The sequence below is a fragment of the Fukomys damarensis genome, unplaced genomic scaffold, assembly GCF_012274545.1.
Source record: "Fukomys damarensis isolate Sample0158 unplaced genomic scaffold, DMR_v1.0_HiC HiC_scaffold_16, whole genome shotgun sequence".
In the NCBI taxonomy this organism is placed as follows: Eukaryota; Metazoa; Chordata; class Mammalia; order Rodentia; family Bathyergidae; genus Fukomys; species Fukomys damarensis.
This window is the reverse complement of record NW_022900928.1, coordinates 132,561,018-132,588,253: the sequence shown is the minus strand read 5'-3', so window position 1 is coordinate 132,588,253 and position 27,236 is coordinate 132,561,018. Positions and strand designations below refer to the sequence as shown.

Genomic DNA, 27,236 nt, shown 5'->3' with positions numbered 1-27,236 from the left:
GGGCTTCTCCCTTCCTCCACTCGGACCTCTCCTCCTGTCCCGCCTTAGGGTGTAACCGCCCCGCCTCCTTTCCCTAAGGATTCCATTTCTAAATAGAGCACAGTGGGCCTCTCCCCTTCTTTTACCCCCAGCAATTGCCCTGACCCCAAGGCAAGGACAGCGGGCAGGGCTGCCACCCCAAAGTGCGCCCCCTACCAGCTCAGTGGGGACCCAAGGGCACGCAGACCCCCACCAGGCTCGAAAAGGGCGGGGGGGGGCAGGTGGAGGAGTAAGGCTTGGCAATATTGTTTTGAAAGAGCTTTACTGAGGTGTGAATGGCATAGGGTTACAAGCTGCACCTGGTTAGACACACCATTTTTCACCAATTTCTACAATTTTATGGCAGTGGAATGAACCCTTCCACCTGCTGAGGATGGAACTCAGAGTCTGGGACATGCTAACTAGTGCTGAGCTCCATCCCCAGCCCCTGTACTCTCTTTTGTCTGCTTCTTTCACCCAGTATAATTATTCTGAGATTGGGCTGTGCCATTGTAGCTACATTTTATCCTTTTTTATTGGTGAGTAATATTCCATGGTGTGGACATACTGCAGTATACCAACCCAGGTAGACAACATCTGATTCTTTTCTAGTCCAGTTTGGGGCTATTACAGCTAAAAGTGCTGTAAATGCTGTAGCACTTTGAGCAATGCTTTTATTTCTTGAGGATAAATAAATACCTAAGATTTGGGATGGCTAGATCATATGACAGATGATAAGAGAAGCTTCTAAGGACCTGCCAAAGTTGTACCGTTTTGCATTCCCACCACCCATGCTCCATTGTTCTCCTTGGTTCACATCCCCAACTTTTAATTGCAGACATTCTAACAGGTGTGTAGAACTAGCTTGTCGTGTAACTTCGATCTGCACTTCTGTGATGACAGCATCTTTCCCTGCATTCCTTTGTCATCGGCACATCTTCCTGGAAGTGTCTGTTCAGATCTTTTAAAAGTTGGGTTTTTTATTAAATTTTGAGATTTCTTTGTATGTTCTAGGTACAAGTGCCTTGTCATCTATGTGACTAGCAACTATTACCTCCCAACTTCTGGCTTATATTTTCTTCTCTTAAAAGTGTTAAAGAACAGAAGTTCTTTCTTTTGATGGAGTCCAATTTATCGAGGCTTCTTTTTTCCATTACACATTGTGTTGGGTTCTCATATCAACAAACTCTGCACATCCCAAGCTTATAGTGTTAGGTTTTTACATGTAAGTCCGTATGGATTCGGCCAGCCAGGTCATTGCTGCCAGGCTGCCCCAGAATAACCCTGCCCAGGTTTTCCTTCTGGTTTCTTACAAACTGCAAATATACATAATCACTGCAGTGGTTCGTGTAGCCCTGCAACTGGCCCAGCTCCAGAGCTGTGTCTGACTCTGCTGAGGCTATGATAAGCCTGATACACTCCAGCTAGGATAAAGCCATGTTTGTCCTCGCCTGTAAAAATAGCCCTTTCTGCTAGGCATGGTGGCTTATGCCTGCAATCCCAGCACTCGGGAGGCAGGAGGATTGCTGTGAGTTTGAGACCAGCCTGGGCTACATAGTGAGTTCTGAGTCAGTCTCAACTATACATAGTAAGACCCTGACTCAACCCCCCCAAAAAAAAAAAACAAAAAACAACCCTCTCTGACCCAAATCTCAAGGGTGCAACTGGCCCTGCTGCCAGCAGGACCAGGCTTGCATCAGTGAAGTCCTCAGTCCGAGATCCATCTGCCTCTCTTTGATATCACAGGGCCATGGGCTGGTCCTCATATAGCAGGACTGGGACGGTCCAAAACAAATTCTATGGTCCAGTTTTAGTTACTTTCTATGATATGGTATAGCATATAGATCAAAGTATTTGGGTTTTTGGTGGTGTTGTTGTGTTTGTTGTTGTTGCTGATGGATTATAGCTATTCCAGCAGTGTTTGTCAAAAATCCTTTCCTTTTGTCACACAGTTGACTTTGTCAAAAAAGCCTATGGGAGGCTGAGGCAGGAGGATCACGGCCCAGCCTGGGCAACTTAGTGAGACCCTGTCTCAAAATTTTAAAAATAAATTTTTAACAGACCGGAGATGTAGCTCAGTGTGAATGCTCTGGGTTTACTCTCCAGCATGTCACACATGTGGGTTTATTTCAGGACTCTTATCAAGTACCCATAAAGACGAAACAAGGTCTTACCAATTCAGCTGGTAAAGACAGAGTGACACTTCCTTACCTAAACACTGAAAAGAAGAATAGACAGAGGTCCAGCTCCCTGCGGCCCTTGTCCACATGCCAAGGATGCCAGCCAAATAAGAGAGGCTGGAGGTGGCAAGGCAAATGGAAGCCACCCCACTACTGGGCATCTAAATCTAGGCTTCCGCGGAGTAGTCCATGGCCCCAGCGGTATTGAAGGGGGTGAGGCAGGGAGCCCCTCGGAACCCCAGGTGACTGGAAGCTGTCAGAGAGCCAAGTGGGCAGAAGCTGTGTGGCAGCACCTGCTTCTGGGAGGAAACCGGATGCTCGGCCAAGGCGCAGGTCCCACAGGGCTGTGGATGCATGCACAGTGGCAGAGTGGTGTGGGAGAGCCATCCCCGTCAGTGGGTTTCCATGCTGACACCATGTTGTCTTAGATTCTTTATAACAAATCCTGATGTCGGGCAGTGAAAGTACTCGAGCACTGTTCTTATTTTCAGAATTGTTTTGGCTATTCTAGCTCATGTGTGTTTCCATTTGCATTTCTATAAAACAGCCTGCTGCATTTCAGGGTTGCCATGAATCTGCAAGTCAGTTTGGGAACTGACATTGTAAAAATACTGAGACTTGAGCCAGGCACGGTGGTGCACACCTGTAATCCCAGCACTTTGGAGGCTGAGGCAGGAGGACTGCCACAAGTTCAAGACCAGCCTGGGCTACATAACAAGACCTTGTCTCAAAAAACAAAACAAAACAAAAAAAACTAAGACTTCCAACCCATGAATAATTTCTACTAGTCCATTTATTCAGGCCCTCTTTCATTTCTCTCAGTTATTTTCTATAGCTTTTGGTGCTCAGAGTTTGCCCATATTTTGTAAGATTCATCTCTAATCATTTTATGTTTATGCCATTGTAAATAGTATTGTTTACATTTCAATTTCTGATGCTGTGTATGTACCACATAAAATTGGTACTTATTATGTATTAATCTTTGTCCTGCAACCTTGCTAATTCATGAATCATTCTAGTAGCTTTTCATAAAAGCAATAGGAGTTCTATGTAGGCAATCAGGGCATCTGAAAATAAAACCAGTCCTATTTCTGCTGCACTCTGGGTGTGCCCCTTTTCACTTTTTCCTGCCCCACTGCACTACTACCTACAATGCAATGCTGAATAGAAATGCTCAGAGCAGACCATTTTCTTTATCCCTGACCTTGGAGGAAGGAAGCATTGAGACTTTCACCATTAAGCATGAAATCAGATGTAGCCAATTTGCAGATTCCCTTTCTCCAAGGCAGAGAGCTCCTCTATAGCCCTACTTTGTTGACAGGTGTATTATGAACAGCTATTTCTCTTAAATGCTTTTTCTACAAATACAGAGATGATGGTATAATGTGTTTGAGAGGTGTTCTAATAGAATGACTTACACAGATTGACTTTTAAAATGTCAAACCAACTTTGCATTTCTGGGATAAATGACACTTAGTCATGAAGTATCTTCTTTATATAATGTTGTGTTTGGTTTCCTGTGATTTTTTTAAAAATATCTGTATTTATTCTCATGACATATATTGGTCTATATTTTCTTTTGATTCATTTTTCTCTGGTTTTGGTATCAGAGTAATACTGACCTTGATAATGATTTGAAAAATGTTCCCTCATATTCTATTTTCTAGAAGACCTTAAACTGTTCCTAAATGTTTGGAAGCTGCCTGGGTGTAGAATTTAATTTGTGAGTTGTTTTTAACTACAAATTCTATTTCTTTACTAGATACAGAGACCCTCAGATTGTTTCTTTCTGAGTGAGATTTCATATCTGTATCTGTATTTCTTTCAGCTAAGTTGTCAAATTTATTGTCACAGAGTCTACCATTGTCATCCTTTGAATAGCTGTAGAGTCTGTAGTACTGTCACCTTTCTGGTTCATAATATTGGAACTTGGCCCCCAGGCTTGCTTTTAGATTCATGGTTTTTTCTTTTTTGTTTTCCTGTCTTCTGTTTCACTGATTTCTATTGTGGTCTCTATTATTTTCCTTTCTTTGTTTACAATCAGTTTCATTTTCTCATCTTTTTCTAATTTCTTAGAGTGGAAGCCATTGTTACTGATTTGAGGATTTTCTTACTTTTGAATACAGGCTTTTAGGGCTAAGTATGTCCCTTGTATACTACTTTAGTTAAATCCCACAAATATACATCTGTTGTGATTTTATTTTCAATCAGCTTGAAATACTTCTGAATTTCTCTTTTGAATATTTCTTTCAATCGTGGATTAAAATATGTTATTTGGGGGCAGGGGTTTTAGCTCAGTGGTTCTGCCACCTGCCTCGAAAGCACAAGGACCCAAGTTTGATCCCTGGTACCAAAAACAAACAGACAAACAAAATATGTTATTTGGTTTCCAAATATTTGGAGATTTTCCAGATAGTGTATCTTTTGGATTTCTTTACAGACATTTTTGAGGTGGTGTGGGGTACTGGGATTAGACCCAGGATTCTTGCATGGAGCTCTGTCCTCAGCCCTTTTTATTTTTTAATTTTGAAGCAGAGTCTCTCTAAGTCACTAAGTGCACAGGCTGGGCTAGAACTTGCAGTCCTCCTGCTTCGATGTCAGCCTCTCAGAGTGGGATTACAGGTAATGTGCCACCACACCCAGCCCAGACATCTTTATTTATATATATATATTTGTAATTTAATCATTATGTTTAGAGAACTTACTATCGCTTTATCCCTTATAAACTTATTGAGATATTTTGTGATCCAAAATATGTTCTGCCATGGGAAATGCTCCATATTCACTAGAAAAGAATGTCCATTCTACAACTGTTGGATGGGGGGCTTTATGAAAGTCAACTGAACCAAGATTCCTAGTGGTATTGTTTATGACTTCTATATCCTGCATGACTTTATTCATTCTTATTTCACAAATTAATGAAAAAAAGAATAGTAAGCTCTCTGATTGTAATTGTGTGTTTGCCTATTTCCCTTTGTGGTTTTATGAACTTTGTGGTTATTTATCTTTGTGGTTTTGCCTCCAATATTTTGAAGCTTTGTTATTAGGTACATGAATGTTTGGCATTGTTATGTCCTCTGGAAGAACTGACCTCTATCATTGTGAAATGGTATTCTTTGTCTCTGAAAATATTCTTTAGTCTAAAAATCTATTTTGATACTGAAAGAACTAGTGTGATGCTAGCATAGATTTCTTTGGATTGGGATTAGTGGTATATTTTTTTCCAATGCATTAGTTACCTATTGCTGTGTAACAAATTTGCAAAAATGGAGAAAGCTAAAACAACACATAATGCCAGGCATGGTGCCATGTGCCTGTAATCTCAGCCCTCAGAAGACTGAGGCAGGATCACCACAAGTTCAAGGCCAGGCTGAGCTACATAGTGAGTTCAAGGCCAGCTTGAACTACATAGTGAGACTGTCTCAACACACACAAAACAAGACCGAAAGACAACACATATTTATTATCTCACAGTTTCTGTGAGTCAAGAGTTTTTCTTGCAAGACTGTGTTTCAGCTGATAACAAAGCCTAGGGTATCATCTGAAAGGCCACTGGGCAAGAGTCTCCTGCCAAGTTCATATGGTTATTGGCAGAATTCAGTTCCTCGAGGACTCAGTTTCTTGCTGCATACTGGTTGAAGAGGGTCATCAGTTCCTTGCTGTCTTGGTCTGTTATTCTGGCTGCTATCAAACAACTTTTTTATGGGTAATGTATAAGTAATAGAAATTTATTTCTCACAATTCCAGAGGCTGAGATGTCCAAGGTCAAGGCACCAGCAGGTACAGTGTCTGGTTGGGGGCTTGTTCTCTGCTTCCAAAATGGCACCTTATTGCTGCCTCTTCACATGGAGAGGAGGTGACAGATGGGATGGACCTATTCCCTCAAGATGTTTTTTTTTCCTCATTGAGTTTATTGGTACATTTTAGGTATACAGTACAGTTACGTTCATCATTGGGATCTTGTACCTTTACATGACAGGTCTTGGTTCTCATTTTTCCCCATTCTCCTGCCCTCCCTTCACCCACTCCTCCCTTCCCTATTTACAGATACTTTATTCCCATTTTTTCATTTTCTCATAATTTTTTTCTTTTCCCTTATTTCCTTTCCCCTACCCTTCCCCCACTTCCCCTGCACTTTTAGCCCTCTTCTTCCTATTTCACATTGTCAGTTCCTCAAGATGTTTTATAAGGATACCATTTCAGTCTCTGAGGGAAGAACCCTGTGGCCTACTATGGCCTACTTACTTCCTAGACACTCTCTCTCTGTCTCTCTCTCTCTCTCTCTCTCTCTCTTTCTCTCTCTTTCTCTCTCTCACACACACATACAAACACTCTTAACACTATCTCACTGAGTACTGAGTTTCAATGTAAATTATGGAGGGATACAAGTATTCAAACCAGAGCCTTCTGACCCCTCAGCATGGCCACAGTGAACACCGACCACTTAGCCCCCAGATGTGGTCAAAGCATTTGGATTTCTTTCAATTCAAGGCCTTTTGGTTTGTCATCATTGTTATTTGTATTGTTGCAGGAGGATGACAGTTATTCCAGTGATGTTTGTCAAAGATCCTTTCCTCGCTCAGTTGCATTTGCACTTTTGCATGGGTTGTGCTACACCAGACCTTGCCTCTGCCCTCAAATACTTGCAGTTTCAGGAGAGAGGAATGTCACCACACAGCAGAGCACCACTCACAGGGCCACGGATCTGCAGAATATACATGTGCCCCATGAGCAAAGGTGTAGGCTGGTGGATTTCTACTGGAAATGTCAAAGACAGACAGTGTCATCCACTTTATTAAAGGGCACAAGTCACTCAAATAAATTACAAAGGTCTCTGAATGTCCTAAGACAGCGGGCAAAATTATTAGTTAGTTGAATACTGGTCACGTCCCATTCTGAGCATGGTTTTGTATCATGTAATGCAGCGCTCACAAGAGCCTGTTTTATCACTTTTGAAGGAAACCATCCTTCAAACCACATTTGAGCTAGCGCTTGCTAGCTGTGCCGCTGTGGACAACTGCTTAGTTTGTCTGCATCTCAGTGTTCTCTTTGTAAAATAGTAGTAATAATGGTGCCAACCTGATAGGATGTTTGAGGATTAAAGAAATCATTACAGGTAAAGTGCTCAGCAAAAAAGCACTTGGCATAAGATAAAATTATGTGGGTGTCGACTAGGATTCCCGAAATCTTGTGTGCAATCACTGTATTTATTCTTGGAGTCTGAAACAGTATTGCGCTACTTAAAATTAATCATAGACCTTGTCTCTTTCCTGTACCTCCATATTTGTTGGATATTTATTATTTATTTTATATAATGTCCTTAGTCAAGAACAAAACTGGTAGCCGGGTGTGGTGGCGCATGCCTGTAGTCCCAGCACTCAGGAGGCTGAGGTAGGAGGATCGCTGTGAGTTCGAGACCATCCTGGACTACATAGTGAGTTCCAGGTCAGTCTCAACTACATAGTGAGACCCTGTCTCAAACCCCCCCCCAAAAAAAAGAACAGAATATAACTGGTGATTGTAGCATGTTCCTGCAGAAAATATAGCCTGTTTGATGACATCCCACATCTAAGTATATACCACCCCCACACACCAAAGGTGAAGGCAACATGGTATCCTGGAGTGGCCCTGGAACCGAGCGTGGGCATTAGGAGAACTGCTAAAATCCAAATAACACCAGCAGTTTAGCTCACTGTACGGCACCAGTGTCAATTTCTTAACTTTGACAAGTGGATCATAACCACATAAGACATTGATTTGAGGGGAAGCTGGATAAAGGGTATTCAGAAATTCTGAAGGGCCCAAGATTTAGCTCAGTGGTTCCGCCGCCTGCCTCGCAAGTGCAAGGACCCGAGTTCGATCCCCGGTACCAATAATAATAATAAATAAATAAATAAAGCATATCTAGGAAATTCAGTACTGGCTTCACACCTCTTCTATAAATCAGAAATAACATTTCAGTTGGAAAGACTTTTATTTTATTAGAAAGATATTGCTTATGAGTAAAGAATGAGAATGTAGCGCCTACTCAGGGTGCAAAACAAACACAGAGTACTGTGAATCCTTACCACATAGCTTAAAATAATCCATCAAGCTCTTCTCTGGGCACACAAGGAGCTGAGGCCATGGCAGGCCACTAGAACTAAGAGCATTAGAGAAACTGAATTTCTAGGTCTTCGGAACTCATACAGGCCTAGGATATTGTTTAATAGGGACTTTGAAAGTGCCTTCGTATTCAAGTGGGATTTTTTTAATCCCTCATCATCTGTCTTCCTCCGGCCCCTCCTCTTTCTTCCTTTTGTCTCATTGCCTTTTTGTGTTCCTCTGAAGCTTGCCCTTTGTTTCATTTGGGAATCTTGACTCATTTGAACCCTGGCGATTGTGGAAAAGTTTAAGTCAAGTGATGAATAAACCAGGAGAACAGGTAGAATTGCGAGACAGGTGACTTAGAACCCCTCGCATATCAGTGATTATAATGGAGAAAGCCCGTGGCTTCCATTGAACACCTGCACAATAACACAGCCGACTGCCTTGAAGCATGAAAAGTTAATAGATGTCAGAGAGGACTTGAGGGTTCCACTGGGCTTTTCAGCTCTAAAGAGTCCCCTAAAGTTAGACTGAGGAGGTCTGGCTTCGGGGAGCATAAACATTATCACTTTGATAAGAAAGAGCTACTTTCTCTGGGATCTTTTTATACATAGTAGATTTTAGGTCATCCTTAATTTTTTTTACCTCACAGTAGAGAAGGGGGTCAGTGACCTACATACAGAGTCATTTCATTTTCACACTCTGATGACAATGGTCTCCACACCTAAGGGACCCGGTCCGCTCCGTCCCCTTCAGTCGGCAATTCTCCGTGGGCACAGGACTTTTAAATCTTTGAGTCTCTGAGTTCCTGGGATTAAAAAAAAAAAATTATCTGTGCTTCCTTCCAACCAGCAAGCTTCAAAATTCAGGATTCAACACACAAAAAGGCCTATCACAGCTTTAATCTAGGAGCTTTTGAAGAGATTTCTCAAAAAGAAAAGTTCAGTAAAGTTACTCTGTTCACGTTAGTAGCCTGCACGCCAGCCTCGCCCTATTTATTATCAAAAATCCTCTCCTTGACCTTTTTTTTTTCATTCTGACATAATTAAAATGAGAAAAGAATCTGTTGAGCCCCGATTCTTTTTGCTTGTCTGTAGCTGTCTTGATTTAAACAAAAGTCAGGACGACTTGCGTCCCTCTTGGGCATATTCAGAGGAGGCAGTGGCTTTCCTGTCCAGTCGTGGGACTTCAACGAAATGGAAACTAATTCGCAGCGGCAGGGCTGTGATACCTTAGGGGAAAGTAAACATCACGGAAGAAAATTAGCAGCCGATTCTTTTCTAGCTCTGACCCCCAACAGACTGAAATCCAGGCAGAGACAAATGAGGCACAGCTGTCTCCTGGTGTCCACAGCGGTTGGTTCTGAGGTCCCCGGGCACCCATCTGTAGTGCGTGTATTGTGTAGTCCGTTCCATAAAGCGGGGTGGTGTCCACACGTAGCCGACCACACCTTCTCACACACCCCTCTGGATTACTGATGGCTCCTACTGTGATGTAAATGCGTGCAGTTTTTTTACCACCTTGTTTGGGGAAGGACGAGGGAAGAAGCTGGCCCTTGTTCCATTCAGGTGCTGCGGTTTTGAACATCCTAATTCACAGTTGGTGGAATCCGTGGGCGCAGAACCCTGGATGTGGAGAATCTGGCTGTGTTACTTTCTCTGAGGCAAAAAAGGGGGTGCTGCTCTCCGGTCAGTATTTGAGCAGGGGTACTGTTCCATTGCCTCACCCCAGCCCCATGCGCCTCCGCCCACCAAGCAGGGAAAGGTTTCCTTGCCAGAGAGGCCCGGCTCACAGCACTGACCTAGGAAATAAGTGAGAAGCAGGAAGACTCAGTCTTCTTCCGCAGGAGTTCAGAGCGCCGAAGAACACTGAGAAAAAACTGCCACAGTGGGGCAACTCAGCTGCAGGACTCAGAACTGAGAGCTTTGCGTCCGTTCCTGAGCACCTGTGTCTTATCTGCCACAGTCTTCCCAGGCCGTACAACCAGCTCATCGCCATTGACAGACTGAAAAACTGAGGTTCAGGGAGGGCAGTGCCCTGCCCAGAAGATGGCACACAGCCCAAGGCCATGGAGAGAGCAGGCAGAAAGGTCACCTCTGCCCTGTGGGCCTTTTTTTTTTTTTTTTTTTTTTTTTTTTTTTTTTTTTTTTTTCCCAAAAGCTGCCACCTACCTCCCTGCCTGGCAAGCACAAAGTCCCAAGTTTGGTCCTTTGTACCAAAAAAAAACCCCAAACAAAACAAAACAAAACCAACAACAAGCAGCTCCACTTACCACTCAGCATGAACTTTCACATGCATTTCAGCGCAGGGTCAGGCCCTCCCTGCCCCTTGAGAGCGTCCCAGGCCAAGTCCTCAGTGCTCTGCTCACTTTAAAGCCAGTCTGGGCCACATCAGAGCTTTTCCCTCCAGACAAAAGCTTGCACTAGTCATTGGGAGACACAGAGGGCCAAGAAGCCAATGAGAGGGTGCTCAGCATCATCACTCATCAGGAAAACCCAAGTCAGACCGCAGTGGAAGAGCTAGGCATGGTGGCACACACCTGTAATCCCAGCATTCAGGAGGCTGAGGCAGGAGGATCGCAGTGAGTTCAAGGCTAGCCTGGGTTACATAGTTCAGTGCCAGCCTGAACTACAAAGCGAGACCCTGCCTCAAAATAAATAAATAAACTATAAAAACCTGACACTAATTACCAGCAAGAACATGGGACAAACAGATCTCTCACACATTTTGCCAGGTGTGTAAATGATATCATCTACTTGGGAAACATTTGGGCAGTTTCTTATAAACAGGTAACTACCTGCAGTCCACTTCTAAGTATTTACCTGAGAAAAATGAGAATGAAGGTCCACAAAAAGAGCTATACAAAAATGTCCCTATTTCCTGATCTATTCTAATAGTGAAAAAGTAAATCACCAAATGCCCATCATTATCAACAGGAAAATGGATTAAAAGGTGAGGGCTGTCTATACAATAGAATTTGACTCAGCAATAAAAAGAAATGACTTTCTCTGAGCCTGCAGCAGTAGGACATGTGGCAGAAACATTATGTTTGGCAAGAGAAGCCAAATATAAAAATCAAAAAATTCTAAAAAGGACAGAATTGTTCCATGAAGGAGAGAGAAACCAGAGCAGTGGTGATTTCAGGGTTCTCCCCTCTCAGTCACCTCTGTCATCTGCCAGGGTCTCCTGACTCCATTTCAGCCTGGCCTTCAGTAGCTAGTGGTTGTCGTACTGCCTTCTACCCTTGCCAAATTTCTGGAAATCCTGCTGAGGAAAGCCTTCCATCCCAACACCAGCCTTGCAGCCAGAGTGGTTTTGCCCTCTCTCCTCCGCCATCTTGGGAAGATCGGGTCATGACTGCCCCGCCCGTAGCCTAGGAGACCACCACGGAGTCTACCAGCCATCAATGCAGCAAAGCTGTCTGCTGATCAGGTCTTGTCTCTCAGGTCCACACGGACCAGCAACCCCCAGCGTTGTCACTACTGGCCACGCCACAGGCACCAGAGCAACAGGAAACCACTATCAGATGCTGTTAGACCCACTCTGCGGGTAGATCTTCTCCCACACCCTCCTCTACTGCAGGTTTGAGAATCCTAAATTAAGCTGATGACCACTCACAGGGTGTCACAGGGACAAACTGGAGGGCGTTCGTTTAGATCTTGGTGGCAACACAAATGTCTTTTAAATTATAACATCTCACATTAGGTTTGCGGGGATGGGGTTGGCTGGTTTTTCTTTTCTTCTGCTTGTAACCTCTTCCTCCATTCTCCACTGGAAGAGTCCCTGTAAATAACTTCCATTTTTCACAGAGTGCCAAACAGAAGGGAAATATTTTATATCTCGATTGATGTGTTGGTTACACAAGGGAATTCCCTTGTCAGAATCCACTCAACTATACTTCTTAAGACCTGTGCCTTTCCCTGTATATAAATTTTACTTTATTTTGAAGATACATAAAACCTTGCTCTCATCCAATTCTAAGCTCCCCTGCCCACCTGCCCTTTTCCTCCTCCTTCTCACCCTCTCACTCTGGGTCTCTCTCTGCAACCAGAGTATTGGGCCAAGGGGACAGAAAGGGAAAAAAGCTGCTGTCCCTGTTGAAGGGATGCTGTTGAAGCTTCCAGAAGCCAGCTGCTGCTTGGTGGCTCATGGGAGGAACAGCAGGGCACATTTCTGAAATCTCAAGCACTAAATCATGTTTTGGTTGGCCAAGGTGCAGGGTTCCATTTGCAATCTGGGGATAATTTACCCAAAATATCATCCTCCACCACGACTTTCTAACGTGTCAGGAAGACATTAAATGGTAGCCACTGGGGCTGGAGCCCAGGATGCCGGAAGTGGCCAATCCACTTCTCTATCAGCATCCCCCATCCCGAAGGATAGGTCCGTCCACATCAGCCATTCCCACGGCACACATTTCTCTTGGCAGTCTCACAGCTTATGATTCCAGGAGAAAGGGAGAGAGAAGCAAATACCAGACAGAAAGAGGGGGATGGCCGGTCCCCAAAGGAGAGCTGCACAGAAGGTCCAGGGAAATAACGTGGAACCGCTCCTCCATCAAAGTCTGTGGCTGTGGCTTCCCCGTCCTTCATTCTGAACCATCTGGGGAATCAACCCATGAGAGGAAACCAGCTTCCAAGGGCTTCGTTAGGAAACGGCTGTGCCTTCCTCCAAGCCCCTCCCTAGGCTGACAGATGCCATCCAGACAGTCACCTCTGTCCCCAGCCCTGTGGCCCCTCCCCTGCATTGTCTCCAGCCCACCGGCTTGCATGTCCAGAGGAGCTATGACTGTGAGTCAGTAGGATGAGCTCCTGAGGCCCTCAGCCTGCAAGGACTTGCTGCTTGGTGCAATATCCTCTGCATGGCACACCTCTCCTGTACACAGCAGGACAGGCCCAGCTGTCCAGACTGCAGGGACCTCAGCCCCAGAAATGCAGCCCCAGAGCCAGCGCTGCCTCTTTATTTCTCTTGAGGTGCTTATAAGCAATGTCTTTTTCCCCCACCAAGAAAAAAAAAAATCCAGTGAAGTTTTCACCTAGAGCTTAGCCTTGTCGTCACTGTTGTATGGCTTCTTCAGCAGTTAGTTGTAGTCAGTATGCTATCCAGCGGTGGCTGGAGTTCACATCCCAAGCTGGAAGCACTGTGAGGCCACCATCACACCCTAGGTCACTACCCTCTCGACCACTGCTCAAACCACTGAATCTGCGGGCCTGGTGGTGCACACCTGTAATCTCAGCACTCTGGAGGCTGAGGCAGGAGAACCGCTGTGAGCTGGAGGCCAGCCTGGGCTATATAGTAAGTTCAAGGCCAGCCAGAGCTGCAGAGAGAGACCCTGTCTCAAAAAACCCAAAAAAGAAAAAAAGAAACTGAATCCACACCAACACTGGAGAGCATGAATCCATCATGCATTCCTGCCGGGAGGACTGGTGAGAGGCGATTTCCATGCCTGGCCTGTAGCAGGAATTCCGTGTCCAGTGAGGCCATGTGTGCCAAACTCTCGGCAGTGCTGAGAGACCAGCACTTGGGCCTGCAGAAGATGCAGGGTGTACGCTCTGTGCAGAATGCATGAACAGGTGGATGCGGGAGTGAAAAGCTTAGTGGTAACTTCTGGGATCGCCCTGTGTGTATACAGAACAAACAGAAAAGACCCACTGTCTGGCTCCATCATACCCCGTAGCCACGGCGAGGTTATGGGCCATGCACCTGTGCCCCAAGGGAGGAGGCAGCAGGTAGGTGTGACCAACGCAGAAGCCACGTGGGCGGTCCAGGCCGCTCCTGGCTGCGTGGCCTTGTGCGGTAACTGGGTTCTTTCAGGCCTCAGTTTCCCTCAGTGTAAATCCCTCCTACCACAGAGTCACTGTGAGAGGTGGGGGGCGAGAGTGTGGCCAGGGGCTCTGAGTCGCCTCCTCTTAGGAAAGCACTGAAACAACACTGACCCCACGGCCTCGAAGGCCCCACCTGCTCTCTCCTGCCTTTAGGTCAGGGTCTTTCCTGTAAATGCTGTCTCCACAGCCATTGTCAAACACGGGGCAGAGCTATGTGGGCCAAGCTGCTTCCCAGCAGAGGCTTCTGCGAGCACACACGTCTCCCACATCTCCGTGGAGTGGAGACAAGTCTGCCAGCCTCAGCGCATCCTTGGTACCCGACGGGCTGTCTGTCCGTGAAAGTGCCAGGACACCTGCTCGCCAGCCCCAGGGGGCAGTGTGGACTCAGCCCCTGGGGCTCCTCACACAGGCCTGCTTTCCCCGGCAGCTGTGTCTTCTTCAGCTGGGCACAGACAGCACTGCAAGAACCAATGTGTTTAAGGAACGACTGGGCCCCAGATGAGGTCCAGGGGGGCCCGCTTCTCTGCTAGCCACTGAGAACCCAGCCTGCCTTGGCCTGCACTTCCTCTCACAGCATTGCCAGCCCTGTGCCTGGGGGCCACTGCTGATGCCCCAATCCATTCATGGAAAAATCTGGAATGTTCTGGAAGCCTGGAGAGCTAGGCCAACTCCCTTAGAATCCTGAGCAGTTCTGGGGCTGGCAGCGATACTTTGTGATGAATAATATCTGCTGTTCTCATTTCAAACTTACTCAGACTTGTTTTGGAAAATTTGCCAATGCAGGCAGGTAAAAAGGAAGTCAAAGTGCCCATGACCCCATCATGAGGAGATGAGCACTCACTGCCAGGGCATGCACACACACACACACACACACACACACACACACAGAGGCACACAGGCACACACACGCACATGCAGATGGCTTCTTATTCTGAGACCACACGGTCCTGTTTTGCAGCCTGATGGCCCCACGTACCACACAGAGATCTTTCCATGCCGTTACACAGGCTCTCCCGACTCGCCTTTAATGACTGCCCGGTGTGTGCTGACACAGACGTGCTCTTGTCAATTTGTCCTTTTTTTCCCCCTGTGCCTCTGATTCTACAGTGTAAACCACTGCTCATTGTAAGAAAGTGTGAAGGTTTAGGCAATTACAAGTTCTTCATTACAAATGAGCAGAGCCTCTGCAGCAGCCCTCTGGCCGGGTGAGGGGGCGGTGTCCCCACCCTTCTGAGATAGCAACCTGGCCATTCGCCAGTTGGGCTGAGAACATGGAAAAGAAGACATCTTCAGGGGCTGAGATGCTTTTTAAAAAATAACAGAAGAAAAGGTTTTGTAATTGTTTGTGAGGCTCAGTGGCAAAATGAGATAGAGCCCTTGATTTCTTACCTCCTGCTGCAAGTTCAAAATTCCTCCCAGAGAGGCGAGCAGGAAGCAGACTGAAGCACTCTGATTGTAAAATTTGCATCCTCTTCTAGCTGGTTATTGTCCCAAAGGACCTTTCACATCATATTCTGCTTATCTATAAAGATCTTTTGCCCAAGACAAACCACTTCTCAAGATGCTGCTGATGTGGAGGCTAGAAAAACACAGAGGAGGCACGAAAACTACTTAAGTCCTAGGAGGAGCTACAGTGGGTTTCAGGGCTGCCACCATCAGCCCTGGAACCCTTTGTGGAGCATCTGGTTCAGAGCCCCCCATTCAGTAAATAATGGGGGAAAGCAGCAACAAGAGGAAAAGCCAAGCATTGTTAATTAACAGATTGCATTTGTAAGCCAGGTATGGTGGCACATGCCTATAATCCCAGCACTTGGGAGGCTGAGGTAGGAGATCACTGTGAGTTCGAGACCACCCTGGGCTACATAATGAGTTCCAGGTCAGTCTCAACTACATAGTGAGACCCTGTCTCAAAAAAAAAAAAAAAAAAAAAACCAAATTGCATTTGTCCACCGTGCTTTTTGGGGGGACTCACCACAGGCATTGAGAATCAGAGATGAAAGAAGCCCCACCTCCACCCTCGGGGCGCCAGCAGGGCAAGGCAGCAAGATGCCAACAACGTGGGAGAAACGGTGTGACCAGTGTCAGGCCAGCACACGTGGGCAAGGCACATGCACAAGTGTGGCCCCTCTGCCCACTGGCACTGGGAAGGCTTCTGAGGGAAAGGAGGGATGTGGCGCTGTGGAGGTAGTAGGTGTCCCAGGAAGAAAGCATCCAGACACAGAGTTCCAGGGTGGGCAATGGGAAGGCGGTCCTAGGAGCCACCCCTGGGCCCGAGGGTGCGGCCTCGCGAGAAGCTGCTGAGATGCCGGGCTGCATCCTGGGAAGGAGGGGCTTTATGTGGTGCAGAAGGAACTGCTGGGTCACAAGCAGGCACCCATTCATGCTAGCCCGGCTTTTTCAGGAAACGGGGAGTTGGCCAGCTTGTGACAGTGCAGCAGAAGTGATCTGGCCTCACAAAGGACAGGGACAGTGGCAGAGGAGAAAGGGAGGATTAAAGAGATGGCACCACCAGGCTGAGTGGACAGTTGCCACGGGCTTGCGGTGACAGGAGGACAAAGAAAAAGCAAAGGGTGAGTCACTGGCGAACAAGGCCCAGGGATGCTGAGGAGGGGCTGTGTGGGGCAGGTGACAGAGCAGGAGGCCCTTCCATAAATACAGGGCAGATGAGAGAACAACGGGGATAGAATAGATTCCAGTAGTGCTGCAGACTCATCTGCAGGAGACAGGCAGGCGAGGGAACTTGGAACAGGACCAGGACAGAGCACAGGCTCAGCACTGTACCAAAGAGCAAGGATGCTCACCACGCCCCTCCACCATGCGCTCCGCCTTGGAGCCAGCCGACCATGGACTGAGCCCACTGAGACTGTGAGCCAGTTAAACCTCTCCTCGTTTCCGTTATAGGCTTGAATCAGGTATTTTGTTCCAACAAGGGGAAAGTGAGGGCCTTTGACAGTGAAAATCAGTTATTAACTGAAGGCCCCCACGGCCATCTGAGACAGAGGCCAGCATCCAGGACCGCAGCTCCCTCCCTCGGTAATCAGGGGACAGGCAGAGGATGGCTCTGGGGTGAAGATCTGGCCGTGCTCCACTCAGTTGCAGCAGGAAACTTGTAACATTCCAGCAAGAAATGATTCGGCCTCACACAGGACAGTGGCAGTAGCAACTAAGGGAGGAAACTGTTGAGAGTAAGAGTGATCCAGTGCTGCCGGGAAGAAAGGGAAGCCAGTGTGGGCTAAGAGAGACACGGGGACAAGGACACAGGGCCACTAAAGCTGCAGTGATCGGTTGTGGCAGCAAGCAAGAGGGGCTGCAGACTGCGGCCTGAAGTCAGCAGCAGGAGTTGTCAGACGCCAAACCTGGAGCAGCCCAGGGCTGAAACTGTTCGGCGGTGACCCAGAAGCAGGTAGCGGAAGTGTCCACGGAGGACGGGGCCACTGCCCTGGAGGAGGGTCTGTGACCGGCTCCGCTCTCAGGCTGGAGCACACAGAGCTGCCCACTGGAGTGCCACCCTGAGCGCTGGATGAGGTGCTGGGGATGCTGCTGTCCCGGGAGGGATGCTGGTGCCTGGAGCCAGGGACAGTGAAACTGGCACCAGCAGAAGACACCCACACCACCGGGAGACAGTGATCCACTACGGGGACCTAGAAGCCCCAGAAGACTGGTGGAGGATTTGAGCCCCGCCAAGATCCAGTCTGATCCGGGAGAGTCTTGTTGGAACAAAGGGGTCCCCAATGAGGGATGTCTATGTCCCCCAGTGTTTTTAGAGCTGCCTGGGGTTCCTAGTGTGCGTCTGTGGAGGAGGGATGGATTGATTCCTCCCACAGGGACATGACCAGCTCCTTGCACAATCCCCAAGCCACGCCATTTCAAGAACCATGGGCTGCCTGAGAAAAGCTGGGCTCCCTGAGAGACAGCCAAGAGCTTCTGGGTGTGGGAAAGAGCCCGGTGTCCAGCCCACCCGGCACTGTTTGGCCCACATTACCTCCCCGAGTAGCACCAAGCAGTTCCGAGTCCATCCTGCCTAGTAACTCTGCATTCTTATGAGGCGTCCCTGGCATTCTCTGCCACCCAGTAACAGTGAGCTGGAACCCAGGGCGTTCTTCCACTGTAATCTTCTTTCCAGCTCAGTTTGAACTCCTGTGTCCCTGGCACCGGAGCCCCAAAAGCACACACTTTACCTCAAGGTCATGGGATAACACACCCCGCAAATCTCAGCCATGGGGCAGTAAGTCAGGGTGCAGAGTGTGGTGCACGGCACGGGTTTGCAACCCAGCCTGCACCCACCTCGGTGCCTGCCTGGGCCCCCCACAGGTGCGGGCAGGTGCTGCTGGAGTATGGCGGCGCCTCAGTGCAGCAAGTCCAGGTCGCGGGCCAGGGCACCCTGCACATGGTGGCACAGCACTGCCTGGTCTGGCGAGGCCCTGGACACGCGCACAAGGCCTGTGGCCACACACACCACAGCCTGGCACACCTCCTGCCACTGGCACAGCGCACAGTGCAGGCACTGCTAGACCACAGCTCCCACACCACGTGGCCTGACGCGCTCCCCAAGGTAAGGCGGGCCATTTCTACCAAGTTCCACAGTAAGGCCAGAACTGCAGGTTTGGGGACCCCCGCTTTGAGGTTCAGGAGTTTAGGAACCTCCTATTGGCTAGGGTCACCCAAAAAGTAAGAGTTTGGGATGACCATAAGCCGACCAGAACCTGGCACTTTTCAGTGATCCCCTGAATATTTGGTCAGCTCATGTTCTGGTGTGATTTTCAGGACAATGAAAGCCTACTGTTACATCTGGCACCCCACCTGACATGAAAATGCCCAACCCTCTCAGCCACTTTGTTAATGACAGCACTTCAAGCGGCACCATTTGTAATCACTGAAACTTGGAAACAAAGCATCAGCTGGAGACTGGATGAAGAAGATGTGGTCTTTCTATAAAATGGAGTACTACTCAGCCATAAAGAATGAGAAACTGGAGCTGGGGATTTAGCTTAGTGGTGCCACTGCCTGCCTTGCAAGCACAAGGACCCGAGTTCGATCCCCAGTACCAAAAAAGGAATGAGAAACTAGAGTCATTCATAGGAAAATGGATGTACACTGAGGCCATACTCTTAAGTGAAATAAACAAGACGTGTGTAAATACCGAATAGTTTCTCTGATGTGAAAAACTAAAAGTGTAAATAAGATCCAAATTGCATAACTGACAATGTGAATTAGGAAGAAAAGGGCTAAAGGTGTAGGGGAAGTGGGAAGGGCAGGGGAAAGGAAATAAGGGAAAAGAAAAATAAGAGGAAAGGAAAAAATGGAAACAAAGTCTTTGTAAATAGGGGAGGGGGAGAAGGGAGGGCCAGGGAATAGGGGAAAATGAGAACCAAGATACATCATGTAAAGGGGCAAGATCCCAATGATGAATGTAACTGTACTATGTACCTAAAAGGTACCAATAAACTCAATAAGAAAAAAATGATAGCACTTCAACCAGGTGTAGTAACTCACTTATAACCCAGCACTTGGGAGGCCAAGGCAGGAGAATCGCTGTGAGGTGGAGTTCGAGGCCAGCCTGGGCTACGTACTGAGTTCAAAACCAGCCTGAACTACTTAGCAAAGCCCTACCTAAAAAAACCTAAAAGACAAGGAGGGAGGGAGGCAGGTGGGCGGGCAGGCGGGCAAGCTCTGCACACCTTCCCAAGCTCTCCCATTCCACCTGGCTGACACTGTCCCCTGTCTAGGTCACTGCCTCGGGGAGATCTCCACCCCGAATGCTTGGTTTTTGCCCTTGCAGGCTTGACTCTGAGCATCTTGTCACTTTTTCCACCTGCCAGGTTTACTCTGAAATAATAATGATGATGACCAAAGACGGCATATCAGAAAAAAATAACCAAAAGACTGAGTGTGTTTCCAAAAGTCCCCTAAATACTGGATGGGAGAAGAGATTGTCTCCCCCACCCCCAAAGACTTTGGTGAAAGAAATCATTCCACTGGGTGTAAACTTTTGGTGGATTTAAGCATCACTGCTGTCACCCAAAGCACACCAGTCACATGCAAAAGACATATTTTGGCCTGGTAAGTTTTGGGGTTGTTTGTTTGTTGTTGTTGTTTTTGGGTTTTTTTGTTTTGTTTTGTTTTGGTTTTTTTTTTTTGAGACAGGGTCTCACTATGTAGTTCAGACTGACCTGGAACTCACTATGTAGCCCAGGCTGGTCTCGAACTCACAGCGATCCTCCTGCCTCAGCCTCCGAGTGCTGGGATTACAGGTGTGCAACACCATGCCCGGTGGCCTGGCAAGTTTTGAACAGCGTCTGAAAAGCTACTATCCGAAAGAACAGCGTTCCAGGTGGTTTGAAGTAGTGCGATCCCCACGCTTCTCGCAAATGCTCACTGGGCATCATAGCTGAGTTCAGAGCTAAGCGTGGGTCTACGCACAGAGGGTGAAAAGTGGAAGCTTCACCTGCTCAGCTCCCCAAGTTTCCTCACTTACAAACACAGCAATGCTCCTCTGATGCTCTCTTGCCCCGTCCTCACAAAATTCTCCTGTGAGGCTTTGCCAACATTTCAGGGTGGCAGACTCCAGATCGGGGCAGGGATGATGCCAGCAAGGCCCTCTCTGTTCGTAATCTGCATCCCAACATTTGCTGCTACTTAGTTCACTGCCCTGTAACATGGAACCTTTTCGTGTCTGCATTAAACTGAGGTGCAGCCCTTCAACCCCAGAAGAAGACTGCAGGAAACTGCATGACTACAGAAAGCTAAGTACATGCCTCCTCGCGGGGTGGTCACAATGGGTGGGTCAGCCCCTCCTAAAGAAAAAGAAAGCAGGCAGTGTGCTTCAGGAGTGGTTAGGAATGGTGCTTTGTTAGCTCGGTCTGTATGATCCTTGCTCAGGTTTCAGCTTTGGTGGTGGCCTCTCCCGGGGTCACCTCTGGGAACAGGATCTGTGTCCTGAACTGTCCCCAAGGCTGTAGGAATTCAGTCATGACTTGGAGACACAGGACAAGGCACTCTCTTCTGGGGTTCCCAGTGCTGTGTGAGCCACGTGGGAGTGGGGGTATAGTGGGCAGGGTTAGGGCAGGGATGAGAAACTCTATCAGATCTGCGCCCCTGAGGGCAAAACTGGACTTTCTCAGAGAAATCTGATTACCTGGATTCATTCACAGAAAAGGTGGATGGCTACCTGCCCTGCGCTTAGCACAGGCAGCCGCAGTGGGAGCTGAGCGAATGCAGGGGATTCCTGCGACTCCCGACCACAGCCCTGCCTGAGGGACGCTCTGGACACGCAAGGTCTCACCTCTGTGCCCTGACATCCCTGCACCTTTAGGGTGCGCCCCAGATAGCCAGACAAAATGCTGTGGAGAGCTGGAGACAGCATCTTCCCCTGCTCAGGCCCCCTGTGAGCGTCCCCCAGACAGGGGTCACGATCACCAGGCCAGGCATAAAAGGAACAGCATGCCCAGGCTCAGCGACCCCGTGGAGCCCAGTATACACGCTCGGCATGCAGGACTCCAGGCCACAGCAAGGTGAGCGCCAAGCTCCAGGGTGTCCCAGAGCCCTGGACCATGGCAGCAGCCGTGCTTTAAATAGATGTAAACAGACACCCGCAGAGCTCGGAATTACTGAGGCAAAGGGTTCACAGCATCTGTGACATAAATCACAGTTCATGCCCAGACAAAGTCGCCATCCCCCTGTGGAGCCCCATCCTGGCCTGGCACAGGGCCTCCAGAATCAAAGGGTGACCCAGCTTCGGAAGGCAGTGCGTTGACAGTGCCAGGCCAATCTTCCCGGCTGCCCACAGGCTCCTGCCAGAGGCAGGGACAGCCGGAGCTGGCACAGGTGGCTGCTGCAGCCAGGTTTCAATTCTGGACGCTGTCGGGGCAGACCCAGCACCCAGGAGGCAGAGAGACAGCCAAGAATGTGCCAGCTGTGCCAGGCACCTGCCACCAGCTGACTGCGTGCATTTCCTGCTTGGTGTGGAAAAAAGGCCTCTGCCCTCTCTTCCTGCCCCTTCCTGCCTGGAAGAGGAGTCTGAGACACAGAAGTGAAGCTGCCGGTTCCTGCCTTCACCTTCCCAGCTGTTTGAAGAACATATCTCTGGTTCCAGCCTAGGAGAGAAGGCTGGAGCCCCACAGACACTGGGAGGGCTCCCATCCAGTCCCCTCCACCAGGGATGTGGCCCACCAGAGGCGGCAACAGCACCTGGCCCGAGTCTCCTGATGCCAACCACTGCCCTCTCAGCCTCCCCTTCTGCATTCAGGTGGGGGCCCCGGCAGTGGGCACGTGGATTAAGGGGCCAGCTGGATATGTCCCCCGCTGTCACCTCCCCACCCATATGGTTTGCATTCAACCGCATGGCCACCCATTCTCCGCCCTCCAGCCCCAACCCCAGGTGTGCTCCTTCCCAAGATGTCCCTGACCTGAGAGGCACAACCAGCGGATTGCACTTGTGGGTGGCCTGGGCACAGCCCCAGCCATGAATGATTCCTCCAAACCAGCAGAGGCATCACCCTCCCAGGGGGTGTCTCTTAAGTGCTTATTTACTTATTCATTCAACAAACGTTTCTTGGAAACTTCTGTGACACTGTCTGTCCGGCACCTATACACACATACACACACACACACAAACACACACACACACACACACACACACACACACAGGTGTGAAGTTGCCATGGTGAGAACTACAGCAATTTGGAGGTGCCAGGCAGGGCCAGACCTCGCTGGGGGCTGAGTGGCTCCTCAGACCCGTGATGATTGAGTTCAGCTTCCAAGGGCTGAAGACATGGCTGTGTGAGGATAGGAGAAGATAGCACCAGCCAGTATCCTGGGGCAGAACATGCTCTGCAATGTGAGCAGAAGGAAGGAGGCCCAGTAGCTGGGGAGGAACTGGGAAGAGGGAGCAGCTGAGACTGGCAGGCAAGGGAAGGGCTCTGTTAAGGACCTGCGCCTTTGCTCTAAGGACAGAGGGAATCTGCTGTGTCATTTTAAGTGGAGGAGGTAGCCTAATCAAATTTGTGTTTGCATGTGATTTCTCTGATCATGAGAACACACAGAAGGGAAGCCACAGGCAGGGCAGAAATCTGGGCGGGGACTGTAGAGGGCTTGAACAGTGAGGGTGGGGGCTGGTGGTGAAAGGGACGGATTTGAGACACACCAGCACACCCCTGGCCTGGCCTCCTCTCTGGACACTGATGATGCTAAAACAATAATAATAATAATAATAATAATAATAATAACAGCTGCTGGTGAACACCTATCATCCCAGCACTCAGAGGCTGAGGCAGGAGGATCGCCACAAATTCAAGGCCAGCCTGGACTACACAGGGAGACTCTGTCTCAAGGAAATGAACACAGGGAGCTCACTTGTCCGCATTTTCTGTTTCACCTAATCCAGAGAGAGGCAAAGTGACTTCACGCATTACCCCATTCTCACAGTTTCTGGTGCGGAGTCCTGGGGAGTGGTAGTCAAAAGCCAGGCCTCCATCGCCTGTGCCGCGCTCCCTGGGAGAGGCGCCGTGGGACACGCGAGCCTGTTTTCTTGCCCTTGTTTGATTCCTCCATCTACATATAAAGCAGTGTGCCCGTGTGGTTTTCCCCTTAATTTTCTTTCTGCCGCCTCATTAGCTGGAGAGAGGGTGCGCGGACACTAATGACATCAGCATGTCAGAGTAATGTGGCAGCCGCCTCTCTGCAGACAGCGCCGAGGCAGCGGAGATTTTTAAACTGTGTTGGCGTAAAAATAATGAAGGCAGCCAGCTGCCTGGCAAACGTGAGGGGCACGAAGCAGAGGGGCCGCGGAGGGGCGGGAGCCCCAGAGAGGTGGAACAGAGGAGACAGAAAATGAATTCCCAGAGACAGGCAATAAGACTTTGTCACAGTCTGTGACCCAGGGTGGGGGCGGGGAGGAGGTAGCGCCTGGGCTTTGGCTCCAAGGGAAGGCGGCCCTGCCCAGTCGGGGACAGGCAGGGGACATCCGTACTGCATGTGGTCCCTGAGCCGCTCGATATCTTGCAGAGAAGGGACAGGGCTGGACGGCGTCGCTGGAGGGTCGAGGTGAGCGAGGCCCAAGGAGTCAGGAAATGCCCAGGACGAGAGCGAAATGGGACCAGACTGGGACTGCCCCCTCACGTGATTCCTCCCCGCCAAAGAAGCAGTGCCTGAAATGAGGGGAAGGGGCGATAGCGAGGCTGTGGGTGCCAAGGGCACGCGTAGGCTGGCGAGGCTGGGAAGATGTGTCCCAGGCCCGCAGGCTCGGTCTGCAGCCCAGCATCTGTGTCCCTTGGCCTTGCTCTTTCTCTGCAGTCTGCTGAACCCTGACTCGGTGTCAGCAGCACACTGGGGAAGAGGGGAGAAGGACCCGAGATGATCATTCTTGCAGCCTCTGCTGGATGGCCCTGGTCTCCGTACCCTGTAAACATCACCTTGTCTCCCTGTCCATCCAGCTCTAAGGGTGGCAACAGCAGCTTTCTGTTTTGCTGCTCTCCACTGTGATTAGATCTAGCAGGTCCCCCAAAAGTCTCATGTGTTCAGAGGTGGGGCTTTAGGAAGGTGACTGGATCGTGTACTCATGGGGGACTCCTCCATTGATGCATTCAGGCTCAACCTGCTGTTAGGAGGTGAATCTGGTTGGTGGTGGTCACTGGGGATGTGACCTGGGAGGATGCATTGTTGCCCCTGGCTCCTCCTTCTCTCTCTGCTCCCCGGCTGCTGTTCCCTTCCACTGTGCCATTTCTGCCTTGAAGTCAGCTGACCATGGACTGAAGCTGTTAAAACCATGAGCTGCTGATCGACTTCTCTCCTCATATGCGGAGGGTGAGAGAGCTGTGTGGGAGGGGTAGCGAGCAGGAGACTGTCCATCCCAGAGCTCGAGAGAGAAGTGTGACCTGCTCAAAGCTGACGGCAGATGGAAGGCCGGGAGCGGGCTAGGTCACCAGGGCGTGAGAATAGATGGAGAAGAGATGCAGATCAGACTGGAGGCACCACCATTCCTGTAGGTGAAGTACAAGTCTGGCTGGGACAAGTTCACTGCTCATACGTCTCCTACAACACTAGTAGAGGCCTAGCTCGGGCATTGAGCCTTGTCTATGTCCAGCTGTGGCCTCGCCCGTCCCCCTAGTTGGATGCCTCCATCGCCCATCCAAGGACACTCTACTAACCAATCCTGTTAGGCCAAATATATCACTCCCCCTTTGCCACTCCCTCTTTCAAAACTTTATAAATTGCTGGCTGAACTTATTAAAAGTGGAAGCGTTCCAGAAACCTCCCCGGAGTCTGCTTGGTGATTCCGCGCCTTACCCTCCCTGTCCGAGTCCCTGAACCTTTGTTCCATGAGCGGCTCGCGGACAAAAACAACACATTCCAACTTGGAAAAGATGCAGAGATGAGGCGGCAACCCAGGAAATGCTTGGAGGTCCAGCTACTCTGGAGGCTGAGGAAGGAAGTGCACAAGTTGGGGCCAACCTGGGACCATGTCAAAGAGAAGCTGAGATCAATGAGACATGACCAGTGAGGCAGGGAAAGAAACCAGAGTGAGACCTCATGGAAGCCCAGGGAAGTCAGGACTCACCAGGAGGGGGTCCCCACTCACGGACCCACCGGTGATCAGGGTGGATGTTCACCAGCTGACCATGCTGTGGCATCCAAGGGCTCAGAAACAGGGAAGTCAAAGCCCAGGTCCTCTCAGCCTCTCCATCCTGACTGCACCACTGAGTTTAGGCCATTGAGTTTCTGCCTCTTCTGTGCTCCTCCTCGTTGGTGTCTCAATTAGAATTGGATGCTAGGGCCCTCCCCTTACAGCCCTGAGGTGTCTCTGTGACTTCAAGGTACAACCTGGTCCCCTTGCTGTGATGAGTAGGGCTGCTCATGATCTGGGCCTGCCTTCCTCTCCAGTTTTCCTGCTCACTGCTTTCTGTGTCAAACCCCTTGCCCAACTGACATGTTTCGCGCCGCCAGACGTGACAAGGTGAAATAGCACGGGCTGGTCCCCAGATTTCTCCATTCCTTAATGGCCCACAGCCCAGTCTCAGTACAGTGTCCTCCTGCAGAGAATCATCACCCTTGGAAAACCCAGGTCCAAGTCAGGCACCATTTCTAACACCCTGCAGGCCCCCTACCATGTCAGCAGAGCACTTGTATCCTTGGCGTGGTCTGGGATCTAAAGTTCTGTTGAAGTGGCCCTTGCCATTGGGTTATGCAGACATAACACAATTTATGGCTTCTGGTAGGAGTTTGATGAGTTCCTGAGGAAGAAATGGTTTCAGAGCCAGGACAAGCATACCACCTGCTGCTGCAAACGCACCTTACTTTGCTGTAAGGCTGACTTACTCCAAACCCAGGGCTGGTAATGCTTGGCTACCAGCTCCAGGTCCCTGTGCTGTCCCTGTCATTCCCAAGCCTGGTTAAGAGTCGGCCTCTGTATCAGTAAACACTTCTGTAATGATCTTACATCAAATGTGCAATGTGCTTCCCATTGGGCCCTGAATGACACGCAGTGTTAAATTCCTTTAAAATGAATATCATTCCCCAGGAAAATAGATGGGTTTGGTTCCAGAAAAAATCAAGATAGCCAGGCATGGTGGTACATGCCTATAATCCCCACTCTGGGGAGGCTGAAGCAGAAGAGAGACTGAGACCAAACCGAACTATATAGTGAGACCCTCTCAAAAAACTTAAAAGGGCCAGGGATTTATCTCAGTGGCACTGTACCTGCCTTGCAAGTGTGAAGTCCTGAATTTGATTAAAAAAAAAAAAAAAAAAAAAAACTTTAAAAAAAAGAAAAGAAAGAAATCAAAGCAAAATATGCCAATTACTACAGGAGAATCAAATTATTGCTCACAACTAAATGCAAGCTCTGTCACAAGCAGGGGGTGTAGCTCAGTTGTGGAATTCTTGCCTGGCATGCATGAGGCCCTAGGTTCCATCCCCAACACCACCAAAATAAATCTATTGTTTCATCTTAATTCCAGTAGTTGTCTAGTTTTTTAAATCTTCCCAAATATTAAAAAGATTGAAACTTCTCAGATACCTCTATCAAGTACAGTAAATATAAAGTGATACTCAAACCTGATTTAAAAAATACTCAAGAAATACAAGTACAAATTCAGTTCAATTACTAAAAGAGATGTAAAATTAGCAAATT

General features: G+C 48.8%; 1 protein-coding gene and 1 long non-coding RNA gene across 2 annotated transcripts in view; one reads left to right on the top strand and one right to left on the bottom strand.

Annotated features, from left to right (window-relative positions):
* Positions 1-27,236, top strand: part of Asb18 (ankyrin repeat and SOCS box containing 18) — a 37,421-nt gene that overhangs the window by 3,637 nt on the left and 6,548 nt on the right. The window contains 2 exon segments of the mRNA XM_033763992.1: positions 15,218-15,315; positions 18,422-18,662. Coding sequence (XP_033619883.1) covers positions 15,218-15,315; positions 18,422-18,662 — 339 coding nt within the window.
* LOC104863618 lies at positions 8,415-9,653 on the bottom strand. The gene is made up of 3 exons (XR_780635.1): positions 9,517-9,653; positions 8,931-9,093; positions 8,415-8,570 (listed from the first exon to the last, which is right to left on the bottom strand). It is a non-coding gene; the product is annotated as an uncharacterized LOC104863618 (long non-coding RNA).